Source organism: Marmota flaviventris, chromosome 8 (assembly GCF_047511675.1).
Source record: "Marmota flaviventris isolate mMarFla1 chromosome 8, mMarFla1.hap1, whole genome shotgun sequence".
NCBI lineage: Eukaryota > Metazoa > Chordata > Mammalia > Rodentia > Sciuridae > Marmota > Marmota flaviventris.
The window spans coordinates 1,013,439-1,037,321 of NC_092505.1; the positions used below are offsets into that span (position 1 = coordinate 1,013,439).

Below are 23,883 nucleotides of genomic sequence, written 5' to 3' on the forward strand. Positions count from 1 at the left end.
ACCTGTGAGCAGCAAGTTCTGCCCCTTCAGTCTCTGCCTAGGACCCAGTTCTCCTTCTTGCCACATGTGTTGGCTCTCTGTGCCTTGTTCCCACCTAGACTGACAGCACATGCTCCTTCACAATGAGAATGTCACCTGCAGGTTTCTTGAACAGCTCCTCTGCCACCAGTGTCCACCAGCAGTGACCATGGGCTCAGTGGAGGTCCTCTCTGCCCGGGATGTGCTGTGTGGCCAGCCCTCACTGCATGCAGGAGAAGGCTGGGGTGCTCATTCTGACCTCCTGCCTGTGGATAAGTGCTCGGAGGGCTTCCAGAGCAGTGGCCTCAAACCCACCTTGTGCTGCCTGCTCTGTTTGCACATCTCCTACTGTGATTTCATGTCATTCTCCAGCAGCTTCACTGTGGTCCCAAAAGGGAACTAGCCTCCCTTGTTCTCTCCCACATGCACGAGCACCCAGGGGTTTGTGAAAAGCTGACTTGAGCGCTGGTGTCTGGAGCCCTCCCAAGGAAGGCCATGCTACAGCTGGCCAGGCAGAGCACCCAGCCCAGAGGTGCTCAGAGGGGCTGGTGCCCACAGGGGGCACTCTCAGGCTGCTGCAGGAGCTCTGCTCTGGGTCAGGGTTCAATCCAGGGGCAGAGACAGGCTCCAGAGAGGACAGTAGGCTCAGGAATGAGGTTGGGGGTGCTTGCTGGCTGTGCTGAGGTCTTGCTAAAGCAGTAGGTGGGCAAGAAGGGTACTGGGTCCTCTGCCTCCACTCAGCTGCTGCAGGCTTCAGGGAGTGGGAGGAGAGGACTGGGTCCTCCCTGACACGGGCACTCCCTGCTCCTCTCAAGGTACCCATACCCATGCGGATGGGGGATGCTAAGGGGCCAGAGCCTCCAACCACGACAGGCCTGCATGGCTCTGCTTGGACCTGGTCCACTTGGAGCCCAGCTCAGTCTGACCTCTAGGGCCCTGGTGTGGGAGAGGCAGAGAAGCCCAGGACAGGGAAGGCAGAGAGACCGGCTCGATGCTGAGAAGGAACGTGTGCACAGAGGCATTGCCCAACTGTTCTCAGGTCTAGAGCTCTCCTTGGGGACACATCTCTGTCCAGTGGCTTCCAGCAGAAGTTACCACTGAGAACAGATGGACAGTGCTGTTCAGAAACGAAGAGTGGGAGACTCAGAAATCCTCAACCAGGCCCCAGCTCTGCGTGCCGGTACTGGGTTCAAGGAAACACTGCGAGCCAGCCCTGTTCCTGGGACCACGTGTAGCATGTGGGGACGCTGGCTGAGAAGAGTGCGCAGTCAACAACATGCAACGCCCCCAACGCTGTGCCCTGATGTCCACATGTGTGGCATGCCTGTGCATGTGTGCGTGTCTGGGCTCTGGGTTTCTTGCTCAGGGAAGGCCCTGATCCAGACTGTGGGCACCAGGGCTCTACCACCAGAACACACCTGTTTCCAAAGCCGGGGTTGTCCTGTGCCCATGGCTGCTGCTGCTGGAAGCGGGCTCTTGGGGGGAGCCCTGAAACTGTGGAAAGACATTTGCAGGGACTTCCCTGTGCCAGATGAGGGTTGGGGTAGACTCAGGTGGCCAGGACGTTGGTTGGGAACATTCTGGACTTTGGGAGCACTAACTGAACATAGCTGCCATGCTCCCTGGTGGGAGTGGGCACTGCAGGGGAACTCTGTTCCTCATCTGCCCAAATCAATTCAGGCGGGTCTGAGTATTCTTGATGGTCCTGGGCAGTGGGACAAAGTGGGCAGCTACACTTGACGGGGGATACCACCAAGCAGTTCCCCCAGGTTGGCCTGGAGCTGGGCATTGCTGGGTTAGGCTGCAGACGCCACCTAAACGCCTCTGGGAGGCAAGGAGTCTCTGTGGGCCTGCAGAAGCTGGGCTTTACCCTCCAGCCTATGGCTGCTCCCAGGGACCAGCCCTTGCTGCCCTCCCCTGACGTGGACAGACTGTCAAATCCAGGAGACCCCCCTGCAGCTTGTCTTTGCCACAGCACCTTGCGCCTTTCAAAGCTTGCAGTGGCTCCCACCAGACTGTCCACTGACCCCCAGCACCGTGCGATGCACACCTCTGATGCTGCTGCAGAGCCCTCCTCCAGCCAACGCCTGGAGTGGCCTGTCCTCCCTCAGAGCAACCGCTCTCAGTGACCACGGGCCTCAGGTGCTGCTGCTCACCGTGGGCCCCTCCACTCCAGCCCACCCAACAGGGCCTGCTGCAGCTGGGATCCCAGTCCTTGTGGGAAGGAGACTTTAGACAGCCCTCCCCGCGCAGGTGCGCAGGAGTCTCGCAGTTCTACACACAGCTGGAGACGGTGGGGGAGACTGCCGCTCTCTGTGGCCTCTGCACGCTGCCCTTGCCCTGGTGCCCACCCTTCCTGCCTATGGGTAGGGTGGCCACCATCAGGGCTCCTGTGGGCAGGCTCCTTGCTAAGCCCCATGGGGGCACTGGCCAGGCTGCCTGCCTCTGTCCACTTCTAGTAGTGGCCCCTGACCTGCTCAGAGGACCATGCCGCCCTGTCCCCCAGGTCTTGAGCCACTCACACACAGGAAGGAGGGACCCTCTGGAGTTCTGCCCCTCGGTCTGCCTGCAGGAGTGGGGACTGGGCACAGCCAGAGTGCTGGTGGGCACATGCAGCTCTCCCTAAAGTTCTGTGAGCTATCTCAGAACCCACTTCCAAGCTGCAACTGTTTTCGGTTATTGATATTTGTTCCTGCTGTTTTCCACATACAGGGACCCATGGACAGGACCAAGGCTGGCTGAGCATACAGCCATTGAGTGCAAGGACCCATGCAGGCTTCCAGGCATGGAATGGACGGGACAGAATCCTGCGGGACTCTGCACACCCGAAGGGACAGCAATAGCAGGTCCAGCAGGCCAGGAGTGGGTCCAAACCACTCACATATGAAAAAGGGAAGGGCAGGGGCATTTTGAGGGGCTCCTACAATTCCTGAGCTGCCATGGAGCTGCTTCCCCCTGCCCCACTCTGTGGAACACAGCCTGGGCACCCCCAATAACCTGGACTCAGGGCTGGAGTTCTTTGGGCAGTGACTGGTGGCCATGTACCACTGAGGTCCAAGTCCAGAAGAGTACAACAGTCACAAGTTGGGGAAGAGCTGTGCTGGTGGGGAACCTGTGGGTGTCCACACCAGGGACCCCGAGTTAGCACAGGTGGTCCCTGCATCCCCTCAGTTCTATCCCCCAGACTTCCTGGTCATTCTTCCTGGCTCTCCCTCTGCCTTTCCGCCTTGCTTTCCCACTGATGGGCACAAGCACTGGGCGTTCAGCCAAACCCAGGGCCCTGAAAGGGATGGCTGCCAGTGCCCCCGGCCTGGGCATCTCGCAGCCCCAACTTCATGAGAGCCAGCCGCGGCAGCCCAGGGACCCTCCCGTCTCAGCTCCCTGCCCCTGTTAACAAATCCTTGCTGGTTCAAGATGAGCCTCAAGGTGGAATGGGGTCTTGGGCCGCACCGGTGCCTGGGGCCTCGCGTCTCAGGCTGGTACCTGCCGTGCAGCTTGAGCTCGCTGTCCGCCGCTGGCCAGAGCTCTGGCCCCTGGACTGGGCTTTCGGACCGACAGGGAGCGAACGTTTCTAAAGGTGCCTGAAAGAAAGCGGGCAAGAACCTTTTGTTCCCGGGTGTAGACAGAGGCCAGGAGCAGGCCCGCGGAAGGGCTTCGGTCCTCAAGGTACGGCCAGGTCCAGGGGCGGGCCCGGGGAGGGGCCTCGGTCCCCAAGGCTCAGCGGCCGCGGTAGGGGAGGGGGCGGGGAGCGACGCTCGGGTCTGTCCAGGCAGGTCCCAGACGTCGCAGCGACCAAGGCCAGGCGCCGGCGGGTAGGGGCTCCAGGAGCAGGCTCCGGCGGGTGGTCGGGGACTGCGGCAGGAAGTGGGGGCGCGGAGGCTGGTGGGCGAAGGGCAGAGGGTCGCGCGGAAGAGGTGGGGGGGAGTACACGGAAAGGGCGAGGTGGGGCAGGGGACGCGGGGCAGAGACTGGGATAGCGCCGGGACACGGGGGCGGGCCGAGAGGGCGAGGGACCGACGTGGAGGAGGTGGGGGGCGGCCGGGCCGAGAAGGAGGTGCGGAGACCCAGGGCAGCTGGGGACGCGCAGCGGGGGCGCGGCTGCACGAGGAGCCGCGTGACCCCGACGCTGACGGGTGGCGACGTCCGGAGAGCGCGTGCGCACAGCTGCGGGCGCGTGGGCGGTCTGTGGGCGTGCCCTGGGCGTGGGCGCTTGCCTACTCCAGGAGACGCTCCTGCGGCTGCGCGGCGCTGCACTGGTCACGCCCGCCCGCCGTCCCGCGCTCGCGCGCGGCATTGTAGGAACTGTAGTCCGAGCGTCCTCGTGCGCGGGACCCGGAGCGCCGCTGCTGCCCAGCCCAGGTACCCGCCTGCGGGGCGCGCTGCCGGGGGCGCGGGCTGGGTCTGGGGAAGGGCTGGGGTCCGTGGGGTGAGTGCGGGCCGCGGTGCGTGGGGTGCCAGAGGTCCCTGGTTGAGTGCGGGGGCGGGCCTGGGTCTGCGGGGTGCCAGGGTGAGCGCGGGAGCGGGCCAGGATCTGCGAAATACCTGGAGAACCTGGATGAGGGCTGCAGACCGGGGTCTGCGGGATGTCAAGGGTCGCCGGGGGCGTGAAGGGTGTGGAGTGGGGACTCAGAGTTTTGGCGCCAAGGTCCAGGTGCTATGGGCTGCGTGCATGCGGGGCGCCCATGGTGTCTGAACCCTCTGGTAACTTCGCGCCAGTCTGTCTGGTGAGGGCTGGGAGCGCCACTCCTCTTCTCCGTCTTCTCCCCGGGCCAGGAGAAACGCGTGGACCCGCCTTGATGCGCGTGGACCCGCCTTGATGCGCGTGCCTCTGCACCTGTGCTCGTGCTCCATCTGGCGGGAGTCTGCCACCCAATCCTCTGGCCCAGTAAAGCTCCCTGGCGCGCCTCCAGGCCTTTTGTAGTCGCGCCTGGAGGTTGTAGATAGGGCTCAAACAACTTCCCCTTGGAGCGGCTCTTGGCATGCTCTGGCAGGGAATAGGAGGTGTCTCCCTGTTGGACAGGGGCCTGGGAGCCTCTCCTGAGAGGTCCTCCAACATGTCTATAACAGGAAACCGCTTCCCAGGGTCCTGTCCCAGTCTCCATGGGAGGCTCCTGGGGGAGGCTGGGGGGTGGCCCAGGCACATGCTGTGTCTTCAGGGAATTTCTGACCATCCAGTCGTCCTGGTCTCGGGATACCAGTCAGAACCCAAACGAGTCCAGAAGGTATCTACAAGAAGCTGTTTCTCAGCACTGCACCGTGGAGACAGGATAAAGTCCTCCACGGTGCCTGCTGCTCCACCCTGCTGAGGAGCGTGGTCCTTCCCTGCTCCTCTGCCTGCCCCCCGGAGCCCAGATGGACCCAGCAGCATGCAGGACCCTCTGGCCCAGTAAAGCCGCCTGGGTGCTTCAGAGGCCTGTCGTCCAGATGTTTGGTGGTCTGTGCTGGGCAGCTGAGAAACCATGCTTGTCTGTGTGGCATGTCAGCCACAGTCAGAGGGCAGTCCTGCTCGGGAAGGATGTCACTCTGCTGGAGGGAGGACTTCTTGCATTGTCTCTGAACCCAGCCGTGCCACCTGCTTGCCACAAGCGCCCGTGCTGTTTCTGAGACTGTGCCCGCCTCGTGGGCTCCGCTGCTCTCCTCCGGCAGGTGGCTCCAAGCCTGTGTGGGGAAGAGGTGTCTGGGGCTCTGCTGTGGAGGCCAGGGGACCTAGTTGGCCTGTTAGCTGACTGTGTGAGAGGTTGAATAGCCTCCGGTGGAGTGGAGTGGACTGGCAGGGAAAATGGGCTGTTGGGGCCCAGCCTCATTAATGAGACCTTGGCCTGCCTCAGTCCTGCTCAGGGGTTGGCCCGGGGAGGGCTGTCCCGGCCTCTTGTCCTGGCCGCTGACTAACAGGGCTTGAGGGTGCCCTGCCCTGGGTTGCGAAAGACTGTGCAGGTAAACAAGTGTTTGGACTTGTGGAGCTCAACACTGTCCATCAGGGGCCAGTGTTAAAAGTGTATTTCAAGTATGGACCTGGACTTTTGACCCCTGTTCCTGTGTGACAGCCCTTGCTTCTGGGGCAGGGCTGAGCCCCTCCCCTGGCCAGTTTTCTGTCCCGGCCTGCCTCTTAGTCATGCTGTCCACTGGCCCAGTAGGTGCTGGAGTTGGCAGCCCCAGCACCGATTCTGGAAGGTTTTGGAGGTGTGCATGGGTGTGCCCCCCTCTTAGTGTTCCATCAGTACCCTTGCAGCACGAGCTGTGGCTCAGGGAGGGTGGTCCAGGGCTGTAGAGCTGGGGAGAGCCTGTGTTGAAGGAGGGAAGGTTGAGAACACTCCAAGGAACGAGGCTAAAGTAGGAAGGTGGCTCCTGTGGGACCTGGGTTGCAGCTGCTTCTCTTCTCCTTAGCATGCCTCGCTCTTGCTGCCTCTGTGGAAGCGAAGGTCCTCTGGAGTCTGGGAGCATCCTAGGACTCCCGAAAGGGCTCAGGGAGCAGGAAGGGAGCCTGCCTTCCTGAGAGCCTGCCTGGCCGTCCTGTGTGCACCCTACCAGGAAGTCGGTCCTGGCTCGGCTGGGCTTCTCGGCTGAGCAGTGGTGGAAGTGCAGGTGGAAGTGCAGTGCCATGCAGGGGTGATGCCAACCAGGGGCTGGGCTGCAGATGGGAACCTGGAAATGTGCCCATGCCACAAAGCCCCACCTATGGGGACATGCTGGCCCCTTAGCAGTTATGTACTCCAAGAACAAAGATGGTGCAGGGCCCTGTCAGCCTCCTGATTCTCCTTACAAGATTTCAGAGCCCCCCACTGTGCTGCAGAAGTGTCCCCAGATGGCAGGGAGGGGACTGGAAGGGAGGGGCAGAGCTGGCAGGAGCAGATACAGCAGTCCTGAGACTCCTGTGCTCTCTGGGTGTGGTGGGTGGCCTGTTCTGGCTCCCCTGTGGGACATGTTGCAGGGTGTCCTCGGCTGCACCAGGGTTTAGATGGACCTGAGGGGCGGGCCCCTGGTGAGCACTCATCGTAGCTCAAGACGCCAGCTTTGTGTCACACTGACCCAAACACCCGACAGGAACAACTTAGGAGGAAAAGTCTATTTGGGCTCACAGTTCAGAGGTCGGTCTGTGGTGGGCCCAAGGTGAAGCAGGACATCATCGTGCGCCAGGCAGGCAGCCAGGAAGCAGGGGTGGGGAAGGGGCCACAGAAGAGGCACCCTTCCAGGGCAGCCCCCAATGACCCTCTCCTCCAGCCCTGCCCACCTGCCTTCAGTGACCACCTGGGAGGTCCCTTCAGACTAGGATGGATCAAGAGGTCACAGCGCTCACCATCCAGTCATCTCGTCTCCCAATACTTCTGCATTGACATCAGCTTTGGGGACGCCTCACGTCCCTCCAGGGTTTGGGAAGTAAAAGGAGTGTGACCCCGATTCCCAGTGGACACCCAGTGAGGAACGGAGCCGCCTCCTGAGGGCTGGGCCTGCCTGGCTCCCACCCCTTCTCAGCTGTTTCCAGAGCTCCCCGGGAGGTTGGGAAGAGTGGGGCCAAGAGAGTGGACCTCAGCGTTTGTCCAGCTGAAGCCGGGGCTGGGCGGGGCTTCTCCTGGGTGGTTGTGTCCTGCTGTCAGCCCTGCCTGGCTGCTTGTTTTTCCTCTGGCCCTTTGAGAATGTGGGTCCTGTCCCAGGCCCTGTAACTTCCGGGGCCACTGCTGGTTCTCATCATCCCCCACCCCCCCCCATAGAACTCTCTGGAATCCTCGCAGCTGCTTGGCCCCTGCCCTCCCGCCCTGGCAGCCACCCAAAACAGGCCACCGGCCCCTGCCTCTTTAGGGGTTGATCTGCCTTCCCCCTCGGCACAGAAAGGAGCACATTGGGACTGAGAGGGCAGAATCTCGGATGGTCTTGACAAGGGCCGTGGGGTAGGGGAGCCCCAGAGTGGGTCCCTGCAAGTCACCTCACTTTCCTGGGCCTCTGTCACGTAAAGGAGGGTCAGAGGTGTCTTCAGCTAAGAGGTGTCCCAGGTCCCAGGGTCCCAGTGCCAGGAATTGGGCCCTCAGAGCCGGCGCCACATCTCTGGAGCTTTCTTCACCCCTCGGGACTCTCCCTGAGCTGAGACCCTCTGGAGACCACTGCAGACACTGTACCTGCCCAGGCAGGCTGTGGGAGGGGCAGAGTCATCCACCCGCCGGAGTCCCGCGGGCCTCCCTGTGCTTCCGGGGCCGCCTCTGCACAGGATCCCCCACGCCGTCCTCCAGGAGGGAGGTCCCCCAGCAGACTGGAGCTGCGGTCACAGGGGCAGCCGGCCGGAGCCTCCTTAGCCATGTGGGAAGCCTGCAGCGCCTGGCACGTGGAGGTGTGGGGGCCAGCACAAGCCACAGGGCGCTGGGGACCTGGGCCTGGGGGTGGCTCCTGCCCTGTTAGTGCCTGTTCTACCCCCAGCAATGGGTAGAGCCTTTGTCCTGGACAGCATCTGGAAGGTGAAGACACTGCTGAGCACAGAGTCCTCACATGTACCCGTCAAAGTGCCCGGGCTGTGCTGCAAGGCCAGCCTCTGGGAACGGCAGGCTGGATGGGCCCCCTGCAGCTGGACCTGGGTGCCTGTTGTCTGGGATGTCAGCTTCTAGCTGCTTCTCTAGGACACTGGGGCCCCTGAGTGCAAGTCTAGGCCTTGGGTCTGTCTCCGTCCCTTCTTCTGCCTTGTTTTGCCCACGGCTGCCCTTGGCCCCTGGAGGGCACCTGCTTCTCCACAGCCTCCTCCCCTGCTGCAGCGCCTACCCACTGCATTCCACAGTAGAGCCCCCTGGTTATGTGGGGGACCATCCAGGGGTTCCGGCCTGTGCCCCCAGCCAGCCCTGCTGACCACCTGTGGGATGGCCCTGTGCATGCCTGGTGTCCTAGCAGCGCTGTTCCTCTCTGGCCACCTTGGATGCCACTTGAGTAGCAGCTTTTGTGGGACACTTGTGCAGTAGTCACTGCCAGGGCCAGCGCCAGAGCCAGCTGTCCCTAAGACCTGTCCCCTGAGACCTGTGGGTAGGGGAGCCATGTCCAGCCCAGTAGCCATGACCACACACATTGCCAGGCACTGAAAATGAATCTAGTGTGCCCCCAGACGCTGAATTTTAAACGTCATTAATCTGTTAACTAAGTGCATTTGTTTGCTTGGTTTAATTAACCTCCAGCAGTCCCTCCCCTGTGGCTGGAGCTTCTGTCTGGGAGACTTCGGGAGGTATGCTGCCCTGATCGCCCTGGGTGGGAGGGCCCAGGTGGTCCTCAGGTTGGCTGTCCAGGCCGTGTGGTGGGGCCTGGGAGGAGGAGCCCTGGGCTGAGCCTTCTGGGGAGGAGGGGGTGCCGCAGGCTCTTGCCAGCCTGCCTGACTCTGTTCTTCTTTCCAGGTGTGTCACCTCCAGCCCCCACCAGGGTTGAGTGTGGGCCTGGGCAGCATGGTGCCCTCTGGCCAGGTGGCGGAGAAGGAGGCATCCGAGGAGCCTGGACCCGGCCGTGAGCCCCACTCATGGCGATGCCTGGTGTTCTACCTCTGCTTCTACGGCTTCATGGCCCAGATGCGGCCCGGGGAGAGCTTCATCACACCCTACCTCCTGGGGCCCGACAAGAACTTCACCCGGGAGCAGGCACGTGGGTGTGGGCTGTAGGGGCCATGTTTCACAGGTGGGCAGGGGAGCAAGGCGGCTCTTGATGCATGGGCAGCTGAGGCTGGAGAAGGTGAGTGGCTGTGTGAGCACAACACAGGGGCCCGAGGGCTCTGGGCGGGTCCTGGACCCCATGCTCCCCACAATAGGCACTGTCGGAGGGAGGGGCCCTGCTTTGACACATTCTTCAGGCCAGTTAGAAGGGTCTTGGGTTCTAAGAGATGAAGCACAGGTCTAAGGTGCTGCCCCCACCCCGCCAGGCCCCTCATCTGCCATCCCGGTGGAGCCCGTGTCCAGCCATGCGGGCACCTGCCTCCAGCCAGGAGCCAGCAGGTGTCTGCCTAGAGGTTATCAAAGGAATGTCCTTTCACTTGTTTCACTTGGCTAGGGGCACACAGGGTCCATTGAAACCCTGTAATGGGCTTATGTGCAGACATGCAGCCCAGGGCCCTGCGTGGCCCAGAGCTGGGGTCATTTCCTCGTTGAGTTTGCACGGTGTGCCGTGTAGAATGTGGTCAGAGAGCAGGAGCATGGAGGACAGCCCTCACCCCGCACGCTCACCGCTTGGCCAGAGGCTTCTCTGCTCTCCACCCGGGGCTGCAGTCCACCGTCATCACGGATAGGAACAAGCGTGTGTGTGAAGCACCCTTTATAGTAAGATGGAAAACCGTCACAGAGATGTTTACTGGTCCTGCCTTCCCGCCCTCTCACATTCCACACTGATTAGAAAGTAGACTGCAGAGGTCACACCGTCCCAGTAGGCCTTGGAGTCCTCGGGGACTGTGGTCTCAGGCTTTGCCCTCTGGCCCCATAGGCCAGTCCTCTGGTCTCAGCCCCTCTGGCTGCAGGGACTGAGCAGGCCAGTGCTTGCTGGGCCTGGATCCACAAGTTCACGTAAGTGGTGTCTAATGACACCTCTTTTGGAACCTGCCTCCTGCCCATCTGACGGGGGACATTCATCTGTGTGGATTCAGGGCCGGTCCTGCTGGAGTCTCGCCTACAGTTGAGCCACAGACCATTTCTCCAGTGCTTCTCGGTGGGGGAGGAGCTTCTGCTTTGGGTGTAAGAATCTGTCAGAATCCTCAGGTCTGGGGTGTAGGGAGCATTCTGGGACCCTAGGGGCGTTCCCAGCTTGCTTGGCTGGACGTGCCTCCTGCAGTGTGCCACAGGCTCCTGGGTCCTGGCCTGGGGCCGTGGTCTGTCTTCAGGCTCTCGAGGCAGAGAGCAAATGTCCTCCGTTAATTGAGATGAAGGCCCTTGGCCACCTGCTCCAGGCCCTCCCTCTGCCTGGCCTTCCTGTGTAGGTGCTGGGTGCAGTCTGGGCTCTGGCCTGTGGGCTGGGCCTCCAGCTGCTGCCTTGCCGCCCGTCCTGTCCACTTCCTCCTTTTTCCCTCTCACCACAGCCCCCTGCCCACCCAGGTCCTGGTAACCCACCGCTGACCTCCTTTGTCCTGCCCTGCCCTCTGGAAGGGCTGAGGTGGCTCGTCCCCCAGGTCCTGGTAACCCACCCGCTGACCTCCTTTGTCCTGCCCTGCCCTCTGGAAGGGCTGAGGTGGCTCAGGTGGCACCTACTGCCCACAGTGCTGTTTTTCATGTTGTATTTAAGGTGAAACCAAATTCTGAGTCCAGGAAAAACAAGTCAGTCCAGATCACCACTACCTGGGATGTAGTGGGTCGTTTTCAGTGGTAATGGCCACTTCCTGTGGCCGGCTGCTGCCTCCTCCTGATTGCCTGGGGTCGGCAGTTTCTTGGGCTACAGGCTCTCCGGTCCCCAGGTCCCCCTGGCATGCCTGGACAGGGTACTCCGCAGGGAGCCATGTGGGCATTTGACTCATGGTGGCAAGGCAGCCATTGCCACAGAAAGTGGTCAGCAGGGATGACTGCGGCAGTGTGGGCCCCTGCTGAGTCACCCCTGTGCACTTAGCAGAGTGGTCAGTGTTCCTCACAGCGGCTGCTCCCTGTCCGCAGGTGACCAACGAGGTCATTCCGGTGCTGTCCTACTCCTACCTGGTGGTGCTGGTCCCGGTCTTCTTGCTCACCGACTACCTGCGCTACAAGCCCGTGCTGGTGCTGCAGGGCCTGAGCTACGTGAGTGTGTGGCTGCTGCTGCTGCTGGGCCACTCTGTGCTGCACATGCAGCTCATGGAGGTCTGCTACAGCATCACCATGGCTGCCCGCATCGCCTACTCCTCCTACATCTTCTCCCTGGTGCGCCCTGCCCGCTACCAGCGCATGGCCAGCTACTCGAGGACCGCGGTGCTGCTGGGCGTCTTCACCAGCTCCGTGCTGGGCCAGCTGCTGGTCACCGTGGGCCAGATGTCCTTCTCCATGCTCAACTACATCTCCCTGGCCTTCCTCACCTTTAGCCTGGTTCTCGCCCTCTTCCTGAGGCGTCCCAAGCGCAGCCTCTTCTTCAACCGCAGTGCGCCTGCACGTGGAGCCGCACCCAGCGAGCTGGACCAGATGCACCCGGCCCCTGACCAGCCTGTGCGCGGGAAGCTGGGGCGTGCTCTGGGTGCCTGCAGGGACTCCTTCTTGGCACACATGCTGTGGGAGCTGGTGGGCAGTGCGCGGCGGCCACAGCTGCGCCTCTGGTCCCTTTGGTGGGTCTCCAACTCTGCTGGCTACTACCTGATAGTCTACTACGTACACGTCCTGTGGAACGAGCTGTGCCCCACCGCCAGCAGCACGCAGGTCTACAACGGCGCCGCAGACGCTGCCTCCACACTCCTGGGTATGTGGAGCCCTGTCCTCCAAGCCCTCACCTGGGCCATGACCAGCACTCCCACCCAACACCAGCCCGAGCCCCCCCTTCTTGGGCCTGGCCCCCAGCACTCCCACCTCCAGCCCAGCTAGCTCCCACCATTGGCCTGCTTCCCTGCCCCCCAGTGCAAGCTGCACAGCCCGTACCCAGCCCCCTCCCTGGCCTCCCTTTGCTCTACCCGGCCCTAGCGTGACCGTGACATCTCCTATCCCCAGGTGCCATCACATCCTTTGCCGCGGGCTTTGTGAATATCCGCTGGGCTCTGTGGTCGAAGGTGGTCATTGCGAGCATCGTGGCCGTGCAGGCCGGGCTGGTCTTTCTCATGACCAGCACCCAGGACATCTGGCTCTGCTACGCAGCTTTTGTGCTCTTCCGCGGCGCCTACCAGTTCCTTGTGCCCATCGCCACGTGAGTGGGCTGAGGGGAGGGACTAGCAGGAGGTTCTGCAGGGAGCAGCAGGTGTGCACATGGGTAGCAAGGGCAGGCCTGTGGAAGACTGGCCTTGTTCACAGGTAGCTGAGGTCCACCACATCCCTCTGGCTCCCTGCCCCAACCTGCCAGCCCCCCGGGACCCCTGCACTGCCCCTCGCCCAGACCCTCTGGGCTCTTCTCTGAAGCTGCCTGGGCACTACCACCAGCTGAGAGGGCCCACTCTCCATGCCAGGCTCTTTCTGTGTGTACACCAGATGTGTGTAACACACTCACTTACCACACACCATGCAGTCACGTGCTCTTGCTCACACTGTCCACGCAGGTGCTGCCTCCCTTGGCCTCCCACTCCCCTGCCCACCCTTCCCAGGGCTGCCCTGCCTCCCTCCCCACTAGGGCCGTGGGCCCCCATACACGGTCAGCACACACGCCCCTGCCCTGGGAGCGCTGAGCCCGTCTTGCCCCACCTGTGGGATGTGGCCTGCACCTGGACTTCCCTGCCCTCTGCACCTTGAACGCTTGCTCTCTTGGGTACTGGAAGTGGGGCTCAAACCCAGGGTCCTTTCTGTCCCATCCTGACCACACTCTGGGTTGCAGACCTCCCTGGTCTGTGGCCGCTGTCCCCACGCCTGCCCCTCATGTCTCCCATGTCCCAGTCTGCCTTCTCCCTAGGAGGCCCTCTTGACCCTGCCCCCAGCCTGTGGAGGCCCACAGTGTTTCTGAGGTGGGACTCACCTCTGCTGCCTGTCCACTTTGACAAGGGCACTAGGCTGGTGTGGCCATCCCAGGCTATCAGGCATGTTTGGCTAGTCACGAAGGGTGTGGGGCCCACTAGGCGGGCCCCAGACAGTGTGGGAAGCACATGGGAGGAGCAGACGTCGCCACAGGGCACAGGTGCTGCAGAGCCACACCAGGCTTTTCCCTGGGCCATGTGCAGGTCACTCCTGGAACAGCCAGACCCCGGTGACTGTGAGGTCAGTTCCTGCTGCTGGTGGCCACAGTGCTGAGCTGGCTTCCTGTCTGCACTTTCCCTGCCACATTCTGATGGTGGCTCACAGGTGGCTGCCTGCAGGGGGAAGGCCAGGAGAGGGCCTGAGAGGGGGTTCCGGTAGACGTTGCAGGAACCCCGCAGCCTGTCTGCATGCTTGTCCTCGTGGTACCCCAGCCACGAGCCTCTGACCTGCAGGCCTTTCTTAACTTTATTTTTACTTGTATATTTTTTAACATTAATTTGTTTATTTTTTGGTACCGGGAATTGGACCCAGAGGTGCTTCATCTCTGACCCACATCCCCAGCCTTTTTTTTATTTTTTGAGACAGGTTGCTTATAGCCTCGCTGAGTTGTCGAGGTTGGCTTTGAACTTGGGGTCCTCCTGCCTCAGCCTCCTGAGCCCATTTTGTATCTCTGACGCCCTCTGCTAGGTTCCACTGTGGTGGGGTGCTCACCCTGGCTTGGGCAGCTCCCCAGCTGACCTGCAACCCCACCTGCTCTCATGGGCTGCAGCTCCTGTGCACAGTTCTCCTCTGCGAGGTGCTTTGGGTTCTCTTCCTGACCCCAGCGTCCCCTGTCCATCATCAGTTCTTGGTCATTCTTTTTCAAAGGTTCTTAGGCATTTTTATTTGAGTGGATTCTAGAACACTTTTGTCCAGTTCTTTCTTTCAAGGAACATGTTCTGGGGAATCCATCAGAACTGCACTCAGATGTCCCTTTCTTTGGGGGCACCAGAGGCCTGGAGGACTTCACTGCCCCTCGTCCCCTGCTTTCCCTGCCTCCTGTCCTAATTCCCTGCCTGTCTTCCAGAGAGACCTCCACTGTGCACGTTCCCCTGCCCCCTGTTCTCGGGAGGACCTCCCGAGCACGTGGTCCCAGGTTCTGTAGGATCTTCCTGCACCTGCACGTGTGCTTCTTGGTGCCTGTCCTACTAGGTCGAGGATGTGGCTCTCTGTGGCCGTGAGGGGCCCGCACTCTGCTTCCGAGCTGGGTCTGCCTTGCGGCTGGCTGGTGGTGGGTGGGCATGTGCCTGAAGGAGGTTGGGCTGGGGGGTGCTGTGCTCCTGGGAGCTGTCCGGGTGGCTGTGGGCGGGGCTAGAGGGTACCATAGACTGTACCTGTTGAGCCTCACTGTGCACCTAGGGGCGAGACTGAGAGCAGCCCTGTGTGCCTTGGGTGGTCCTGTGTCTGGGACAGGGCCAGGGGCAGAGGTGGGGGAGACTGGGAACAGGCATCTGGGACGGGGCTTTGTGGGGCAGGGCCTGTGGGCAGGCAGGGGCAGGCTTTTGGTAGCCGATGTGGGTGGGGTGGTGTCTGGGAGCCACATTCCCTCCCTCCCACCACGCTGCATCTGGAGCTCCTCTGGACCCTCCCCGAGGTCCCACTTCAGCCCTGGCTCTTGCTTCCCGTCCTCTCCAGCCTGTCTGACCTGCTCTTCTGCCCAGTTTTCAGATCGCATCCTCCTTGTCCAAAGAGCTCTGTGCCCTGGTCTTCGGGGTCAACACGTTCCTCGCCACCATTCTCAAGACCACCATCACTCTCATCGTGTCTGACAAGCGGGGCCTGGGCCTCCCAGTGCGCTGCCAGGTGAACCCCATTTCACATGGTCCTTTTTGGGAGGGAAACCATGGTGGGGTCTTGGGAGAGCCTCCTGGTGCCCGCAGGCCCACTGCCTGGGGTGTGCGGAGGGTGGATCACGCTCCTGCCAGGACGAAGAAAGGTGGGCTGCGGCTCACTTCTCCAGAGAGCCCCTGTGCCCTGCTGAGGATGAGCGAGTCGCTGTGGTGGCCTGGGCGGGCACGGCCCCTCAGAGTGCCTCTTCTTTCCCTCCCTGGGTGGGAGGTGCTGGGCCAGGGGAGGCTGGCCCATCAGTTTTTCCTTCTGTAGTTCATACTGTGGGCTGAGTCTCAAGGCGTCTTATTTAGCCCTAACTTCCCCAACGTCCTTTGAATGGGTTTATAGTTGTACTTGAGCCTGCGGTCCCGAGAGTGAGATCGTGCCTAAGTGTGAGTTAGGCCAAGGTTCATGCCGTAGCCCGAGTGGGTCCTCTGCTCAGTGTGGTTTGTTGAGACTTGACCTTCCTCTGTGAACTGCTTTTACGCCTTTGCACAAGTCCTTTCCTGAGATCTTTATTCCATCCTGAGCTGTGTGCTAAATTTCCACCAACACCACACTGTCTTGGTTACAGGGCTTAATTGTAGGTTTTGAAATTGGTCAGACTGATTTCTCCAATTTTGTCTTTTTAAAGAAATTTTCCTACTATTATAGCTCTTCGTATTTCTGTGTACGTTTTAGAGTACTGTCTTTACAAAAATTTTTTTGGGGATTTTATTAGGAATTGCACTAAGCAAACATCAGTTTGGGGAAAGTTGACATTCATTGTCTTTCTGTCCATGAATATGGTATGCGTCTCCATCTATTTAATAATCTTTGATTTCTTTAACCATCTTAGTTTATAACATTCAAGTATTAAGTGCTGAACATGTTAAATGTATACTTTAAGTTTTTCATTTTGGGGGGCACAATGGTAAATGACTATATCTAACGTTTTTTTAAATATTTATTTTTTTAGTTGTACTTGAATTCAGTCCCTTTATTTTGTTTATTTTAATATGGTGCTCTCATGTGCTAGGCCAGTGCTCTACTGCTGAGCCTCAGCGTGAGGCCAACATCTAACATTCAGTGTCTCTGTGGCTGTATTGGGGCTGTTGTCACACCACAGTCTGGGTGCCTTAAAGAGGAGAAATTCATCTTCTCAGTTGTGGAGGTGGGAGGTCCAGCTGTCTCAGGGCTGGTGCTCAGAGGCCTCTCCCCTTGGCCTGGTGCCTTCTCACTGTGACCTCATGTGGCCTTTTATCTGTGTGGGTATCCACTGTCGTCACCTCAGGGCCACAGTCACACAGGACCAGGACCGCCCTCACGGCCTCATTTGACCTGAGTCACCTCTCTCAAAGCCCTTGGTCCCAGTGAGGCTTCAGGGGCTTGGCTGTCAGCTGTGAATCTGGGGAGAAGGGACTCAGTTCAGTCATAAAAGTGAGTCGCGTTCCTGAGGGTCTGCAGACCTGTGAAGGTGTGTCCCCTGTGCACCCTGCAGTCCTGCTGAGTCCCCTTCTCCTTTCCTGAGGGTCTGCAGATCTGTGAAGGTGTGTCCCCTGTGCACCCTGCAGTCCTGCTGAGTCCCTTTCTCCTTTCCTGAGGGTCTGCAGATCTGTGAAGGTGTGTCCACTGTCCACCCTGCAGTCCTGCTGAGTCCCCTTCTCCTTTCCTGAGGGTCTGCAGATCTGTGAAGGTGTGTCCCCTGTGCACCCTGCAGTCCTGCTGAGTCCCTTTCTCCTTTCCTGAGGGTCTGCAGATCTGTGAAGGTGTGTCCCCTGTGCACCCTGCAGTCCTGCTGAGTCCCCTTCTCCTTTCCTGAGGGTCTGCAGATCTGTGAAGGTGTGTCCCCTGTGCACCCTGCAGTCCTGCTGAGTCCCTTTCTCCTTTCCTGAGGGTCTGCAGATCTGTGAAGGTGTGTCCCCTGTCCACCCTGCAGTCCTGCTGAGTCCCTTTCTCCTTTCCTGAGGGTCTGCAGATCTGTGAAGGTGTGTCCCCTGTCCACCCTGCAGTCCTGCTGAGTCCCTTTCTCCTTTCCTGAGGGTCTGCAGATCTGTGAAGGTGTGTCCACTGTCCACCCTGCAGTCCTGCTGAGTCCCTTTCTCCTTTCCTGAGGGTCTGTAGACCTGTGAAGGTGTGTCCCCTGTGCACCCTGCAGTCCTGCTGAGTCCCTTTCTCCTTTCCTGAGGGTCTGCAGATCTGTGAAGGTGTGTCCACTGTCCACCCTGCAGTCCTGCTGAGTCCCCTTCTCCTTTCCTGAGGGTCTGTAGACCTGTGAAGGTGTGTCCACTGTCCACCCTGCAGTCCTGCTGAGTCCCTTTCTCCTTTCCTGAGGGTCTGTAGACCTGTGAAGGTGTGTCCCCTGTCCACCCTGCAGTCCTGCTGAGTCCCCTTCTCCTTTCCTGAGGGTCTGTAGACCTGTGAAGGTGTGTCCCCTGTGCACCCTGCAGTCCTGCTGAGTCCCCTTCTCCTTTCCTGAGGGTCTGTACATCTGTGAAGGTGTGTCCCCTGTCCACCCTGCAGTCCTGCTGAGTCCCTTTCTCCTTTCCTGAGGGTCTGCAGATCTGTGAAGGTGTGTCCCCTGTGCACCCTGCAGTCCTGCTGAGTCCCTTTCTCCTTTCCTGAGGGTCTGTACATCTGTGAAGGTGTGTCCCCTGTCCACCCTGCAGTCCTGCTGAGTCCCTTTCTCCTTTCCTGAGGGTCTGCAGATCTGTGAAGGTGTGTCCCCTGTGCACCCTGCAGTCCTGCTGAGTCCCCTTCTCCTTTCCTGAGGGTCTGCAGATCTGTGAAGGTGTGTCCCCTGTGCACCCTGCAGTCCTGCTGAGTCCCCTTCTCCTTTTCTGGTTGCTTTAGACTTGTTCTCTCTTAGGTTTTGGAGACCTCCTCTTTGACTAATGAGCATTTCACAGTGTGTCCCTTAGTTTCCAAAGTCGTCTTTCTGTTGTTAGTTTTTTTCTTATTCTCTGGTGGTCAGAAAACCCATACTCTGTGATTTGAGAGCTTCTGAATCTGTTGAGCAGAACTTTGTGTTGATGTGTGCTTTGCTGTTGCCTGAGAAGAATGTGGACCTGCATGCCTTCCCCCCGGCTGATGTGTTGACTTCTTCTCTGCCCTTGGGGACCTTGTTCTGTTGTTGGTGAGAGGGCCGTGGAACTCTCCTGGATAACTGTGGCTCTGCTTGGCCCTCCTTCCATTTCTCCCGTGCTTGTGGCTCTCTAGTGTGCTGCATATGCACGTGGCAGGGCCTGCAACTGCACTTTCCATCGCTACATCTGTGGCCCCTGCCTCTCTGAAGTCAGCCTGTCCTCAGGCCAGCCCCCCTGCTTCCCAGTATGCACAGGCAGGAGGTAGGCTCTCCCCTCACTTCTGGCCTGCCCTCTAAGCTACCTGAGTGAATTTATCGCAGACAGCGGGGAGTTGTGTCCTGTTTCGAATCCATCCGTGCAGTCTCTGCCCTGGGCTTGGTGTGTTTGGGCCATTTATATTTAATGTCGTACTTTACCTATTAGAGATCACGTCCAGCATCCCAGCGTTCAGTCTCCCTTTTCCCTGCTTTCAGCTTCTCTTTCCTTTTTGAGACTTCTGATGTGTGTAGAACTTGGGCCTTGATCTCTGGGGGTGTGTTTGGTGGCTTTGTTGGTTGCTGGTGTCACCTTGTGGCAGGGGAAGCCTTGGTGTTGGGCCTCCCTGCTCGTGGTGCGCTTGTCCAGAGCCCGAGGCCCGCGGCGCCCTGCGGTGGTCCACTCTGTCCTGCCTGCTGTCTCTCCTCCCTTCTGTCTTCCCCTGTCTGTTTAGACAGCTTCTGCCACCGTCTGCGAGAGGCCTGCTGGTCGTCTGAGTCTGTCCTGGTTTCTCTCCTGGTCCTGTGGCTCTCCGGCTGCTCTGCCAAGGCCATCTGCTTCTCTGTTGGTCTCCAGTGCGGGTCTTGCTGCCCGTGAGGCTGTTCACGGTGTCTGCTTGGAAGGCCGTCGCAGAGCTTGCAGCACCGCCGTCTGGGTTGGCCTGCAGTGGCCCTCGCTGGGCGGGAGGCCTGGTGGCTGTGAGTGCTGCGAGTGGGGACTGGCTCCATGGCAGTTCCCGCAGAAGCAGTGGGGTTTGCAGCTGGCACAGCCAGGCCCTGTGACACCGGGCCCCCCCCACCGCCTGGGCTGGGAGCCGCTGCTCCCCATAGTCCCTTGAAGCCCTGGGGGCAGCGTCCTCTCCTCGGGGTCTCTGATGCCCCCCAGTGTAGAGGGGCATGGGAGCCTTCTCACCACCCGCTGGGGTGAGTCCAGACCCCTGTGTGGCCACTGCCGACTTTTGGGGTTGTCACACTCGCTCTGGGGCCCTCCTTCAACCTCGTGTGGGCAGGTGGGCTGGCAGGAGCAGAGGCTCCTGGGGAGTCTCCCCGTTGCCGGCTGCCCCTCCTGGTCCTTCGGGCCTTCTTCCCCGTCAGTCACCATGTCGGGGTTGCTGCTTCCACAGTTCCAGATACGTGAGGCAGAGACCAACCCAGCGGCCTGCCGTCACGTGGCGGAGGCCTGGTGGTGGGCTCCTTCCCCACCCGTCCACCTACTTGCTCTGACGGTCTGCGGAGTCCTGGGGTTTGGGGACAGGGACAGGGAGAGGTGACCTCTTGGGAGCCGAGTTCTCACCGACTCTCTTAATAGTGCCCGCCCTAGAGGGCGCTGGAGCCCCACCTGCTGGTGCTGAGAACCCTCTGCCTTCTAGACCCCAGCACCTGGGTCGGTCTGGTCCCTCCCTAGTGTCCCAGGGAGGGGGAGGAGATACTTGTGCAGCTGGCCTGGCTCTTCCCAGTTGTTGCCGTGCAACTCCTGCCTCTGAGCTGGAGCCGGGGCATGCAGAGGGGGCAGCAGGCGGCCTGCTGCCCTGGACAGCCTGGCCGGGCTCTGCTGAGGGAAAGCCTGCGTCGCCGGTGTTTTCCGGGGTCTCGGGGTAGCTCTGGAACCCAGCCCCCGGCACCAGAGCCTGGGGAGCAGCCTGGGGAGGCCACGCGTGGGCAGGACGCACGCCAGGGGCTCTCTGGGGAGACTCACCAGTGGGCAGTGGGCATCCTGTGACCCGCTCCAGCCCGAGTGCGAGTTCTGGAGCAGCCCTGGCGGGCTGGGGAGCCAGGAGCAGGCGCCCCGACGAGGCCGCGAGGCCTGCGCGGGGCCGGCACCCTCACCCACCCTCTCTGCTCTAGTTCCTCATCTACTGTGTGTACTTCCTGGTGCTGTCTGTCATCTACTTCTTGGGAGCCGGGCTGGACGGTCTGCGGCACTGCCAGCGGGACCGCCACCAGCCCCTGCCCCTGGCACAGGAGCTGAGGAGCCCCTCGGAGGAGAAGCCCGTGCGGCTGCCGAGTGTGGAACAGGGCCTGGGCGGCCTTCAGCCCTCAGCCCCACCACTGCCCCTGGAGGACAGCGCAGAAGACGGCCTTGGGACCTTGGGGCCTGGGGCCAAGGCCTGACACGGCCTCACCTCCCTCAGCAGGTTCCACACTCTGTCCTGACAGCCCGGCCTGACGGGCCGACGAGCCCCAGCACCGTCAGACTCCCCCTCGCGGAGGGCGGGCCTTGTGTGGGTGCCCCCTTGCAGTGCCTGGCGTGGGGGGGTGCCTCCTCGGGCCTTAGCACTGGGGGCCTCGGACCCCCACCCCTCAGCCCTGCTCCACTCTGGTGGTAGCCAGAGTGTGCCAGGGACACTCAGGGCAGCTGCCTGGATGTGGCCCACACCTCGGGCGACTGTGGACTGGGCTGGGCTTGCCTGCTGAGGGGCCCGTGGTGGGGTCCCCGGGGTCTACCAGGCCTCCCTGCCTGCACCCCCTGGGGAGGCTGGAGGCAGATGCTGTGTCCCCAGCGGCTGGCATGCTGGCGCCACGGGCCTGGGGCTCTCATTTACTGTGACACTTCCCCACATCCTAGGTGCTTGCATTGTGGACGATGCTGTTTTTATATCTGTAAACTGAGGAACCGTTTGGCTTCTCCGTTGTGTGCGAGAAGCTGGTCTCAGGGGTGTGACAGAAAACCCATCAGATGGAGTGGTGGCTTGGGGCCCTCAGAGCCAGTCCTTCACCAAGGCTTCAGCCCAGGGCCTTTAGTTCTTTCCTCTGTTCCCGGAGTGACCTGAGATCAGGGCGGCTTGGAGCTGGTCATACGCTTTGGACAGTCAGAGAGGACTATGGACGTGCAACCTTGATGTCAACTGGGCTTGTTGGGAGCAGTAGGACCTTCTGGAGAGGTCTGCCTTCCTGGGGAGGTCTGGGTGCCAGTGGCCTCTGGGTCCGAGCTGGTTGCGTGTCCCTCTGTGACAGGAGGGTCTTTTGTGAACACCTTACCCAAATAAACCTGGAACCTGAGTGTGAGGGTGCTGACCCCAGGCCCTGGCAGCCAGGGACCCACCAAGGCCAACAGGTTAAGTGGGCACCTTGGGGGACGCAGGGTCCAGGAGGTGGCATGTGAAGGTGGCCAGGCCCGAGCTGAGAGTGTTCAGGGCGGTGGGCCCAGGCAAATCCACACAGGAAGGGCAGCCCTGTGCCATAGGCCAGGCTGTGGAGGGGACAAGAGCATGACACCCCGTCGCCCTGTGCTGGGCCACTGCAGCAGTGCAGGCTCCGTGGGCACCCACAAAGGAGCCCTGGCCTGTAGCTGGCCGCTGCACTTGGCCACACAGGCTGTGAGCACTCGAGTTTCTCTGCCGCTCCTGGGCGCCCTGCTGGCTGCCAGGGGAGGGACAGAAACACTGTCCCTGGGGTCAGGTCCTGCCAGGACCCAGCACTTGAGTTCACACAGACCTGAGGCATGGTTTTGAGGTCAGCCTGGGCACTGCTGGCTGCCAGGGGGCCCCACCAGAAGAGGGTGCCCGCAGTGTGTGTCATGCGTCTGTGCACATCTGCACACCAGATGCCTCTTCACGTGCTCTGACACCCAAGCACGCTGTGTGTGCCAGCAGGGGGACACCCAGGGACAGAGGGCTCACTCTGCAGGGCTCTGCTCTTCTCACGTGGGGAAACTGCTCACAAACATGGTCTCCGTGGAAGGGCATTTTATTTGGTGCCTATTTGAAATGGCTTCGAAACACACAGGGGCAGAACCAGCCCCCCAGTTTTCTCCCAGTCCTCAGACAGCAGACCCCGAGGTAGGGGTGTGTTGGCACTGGCTGTGGGCAGCCCAGCGTGGCCCTGAGCGCACACTGCCAGACTCCTGGACTTCCGAGCACAGCGGAGCACTGGGACAGCCGCAGCCTGACTTGTGAGCCCCACAGAACTCCTGCTCCGACTTGGCTGGGGTCAGGTTCCAATCAGATCTGCTGTGGTCTTGGGTCACCTGGGAGGCCAGCCAGGGAGAGGCCTGAAGGACCCCACGTCGGCCGGCTCTGGGGAAAGCCGCAGACACACCAAGTCCGGCCACACTCCTGGCCCTGCACAGTGTTAGGAACATGGCCCGACCTGGGGTGGCCGTGGGCCCTGAGCTTGGACTCTGCTCCAGTGGGGGCACTGTGGTTGCTGTAGAGTGCAGGAAGCCGAGGAGAGGTGGCCCTTGCCCCGTGCCTGGCGGTCCTGTTCACCACCTGAGCAAGCCCATGCCTGTCTGCCTCTGGCACAGCCTGAGTGGGAGGGGGGGCCCAGGTGCCCTGCAGACCAGGTGGAGGCAGGAGAGTGGCAGGGGGCCCTTCCCAGTGCCCGGGAGCTCAGGAGCCTGCAGGTGGGGTAAGCACAGGTCTCTGGGCTGGAAGTCCTGCGTCAGCCTCTTGCTGAAATCCAGCTGAGGTCTGATTTGGGCCCTGACAGACTGGCCAGCATAGGCCATCAGGGGAGTGGCAGGAAGCCTTGGCATCGGGCTTTCTGTTGTAAACTTTCAGAAAACTACTCTCTTTGGCTTCCTTTTATTTCTGGAGGATTACATGAAATGTGGACTGTGTAGAAATGTCCCAGCCAGGTCCTGGGGGTTGGCTAGGTGCTCCCTGCCCTGTGCCTGTCCTGAGAGCCGGGCTCCATGCACGTCCGAGCCAGCAGAGACCCTATTAGGAGGAGGAGGTCATGAAACTGTTCTCGATGCAGAGGACCACATAGGCGTTGCGGCAGCTTGTGGCTTCCTGTTCCAGCAGTCTGCCCGCCAGCAGTGGGGATGCCTGGCCCATGGCTCCGGCAGCCTCTGTCCGCCACGCCTCACAGTAGCTCTCCGTCAGCCTGCGCCCACTGGGGTCTGAGCCATGCCATACACTCTTCTGGGGCCTGCAAGATGCACCTGGCTGTCAGTCACACCCACACCCACCCCTCGGCAAGCAGAGACCCCTGCCCCCGGGGGAGGAAAGGTGAAGGCCAGCAGCTAGCTGGCCCTGGGCAGAGGGAGGCTGCGAGGTCCATGCTTTCCTTAGCTCCACTTCCTGGGTCCACCAGCTGCAGAAGGGGTAGGTGTTGGGGCAGAGTCTGGACCAGGCAACCTCAGGGCCAGTCTTGACCAGCTGGGTGGACCTGGCTCCCGGCAACCCTCACTGA

At 60.9% G+C, this 23,883-nt stretch overlaps 2 protein-coding genes across 5 annotated transcripts in view; one reads left to right on the forward strand and one right to left on the reverse strand.

The window, feature by feature from the left end:
- Positions 1-3,761: 3,761 nt before the first annotated feature.
- Positions 3,762-21,744, forward strand: Slc19a1 (solute carrier family 19 member 1). 4 transcript variants are annotated; one of them, XM_027922239.2, is made up of 7 exons: positions 4,356-4,377; positions 9,162-9,208; positions 9,375-9,611; positions 11,598-12,363; positions 12,609-12,801; positions 15,257-15,398; positions 20,590-21,744. In XM_027922239.2, exons 3-7 carry the CDS (start codon positions 9,423-9,425, stop codon positions 20,854-20,856), a joined length of 1,557 nt encoding a protein of 518 aa, XP_027778040.2. In that variant the 5' UTR covers positions 4,356-4,377; positions 9,162-9,208; positions 9,375-9,422; the 3' UTR covers positions 20,857-21,744. The 4 variants fall into 4 exon arrangements, with proteins under 4 accessions (XP_071471068.1, XP_027778039.2, XP_027778040.2 ...); XM_071614967.1 differs by lacking the exons at positions 4,356-4,377; positions 9,162-9,208 and adding an exon at positions 3,762-3,830; XM_027922238.2 differs by lacking the exon at positions 9,162-9,208 and having other exon boundaries at positions 4,293-4,377.
- Positions 21,745-22,413: 669 nt separating this feature from the next.
- Col18a1 (collagen type XVIII alpha 1 chain) overlaps positions 22,414-23,883 on the reverse strand; it is a 50,625-nt gene continuing 49,155 nt past the window's right edge. The window contains 1 exon segment of the mRNA XM_071614966.1: positions 22,414-23,619. Coding sequence (XP_071471067.1) covers positions 23,409-23,619 — 211 coding nt within the window. The 3' untranslated portion in view covers positions 22,414-23,408.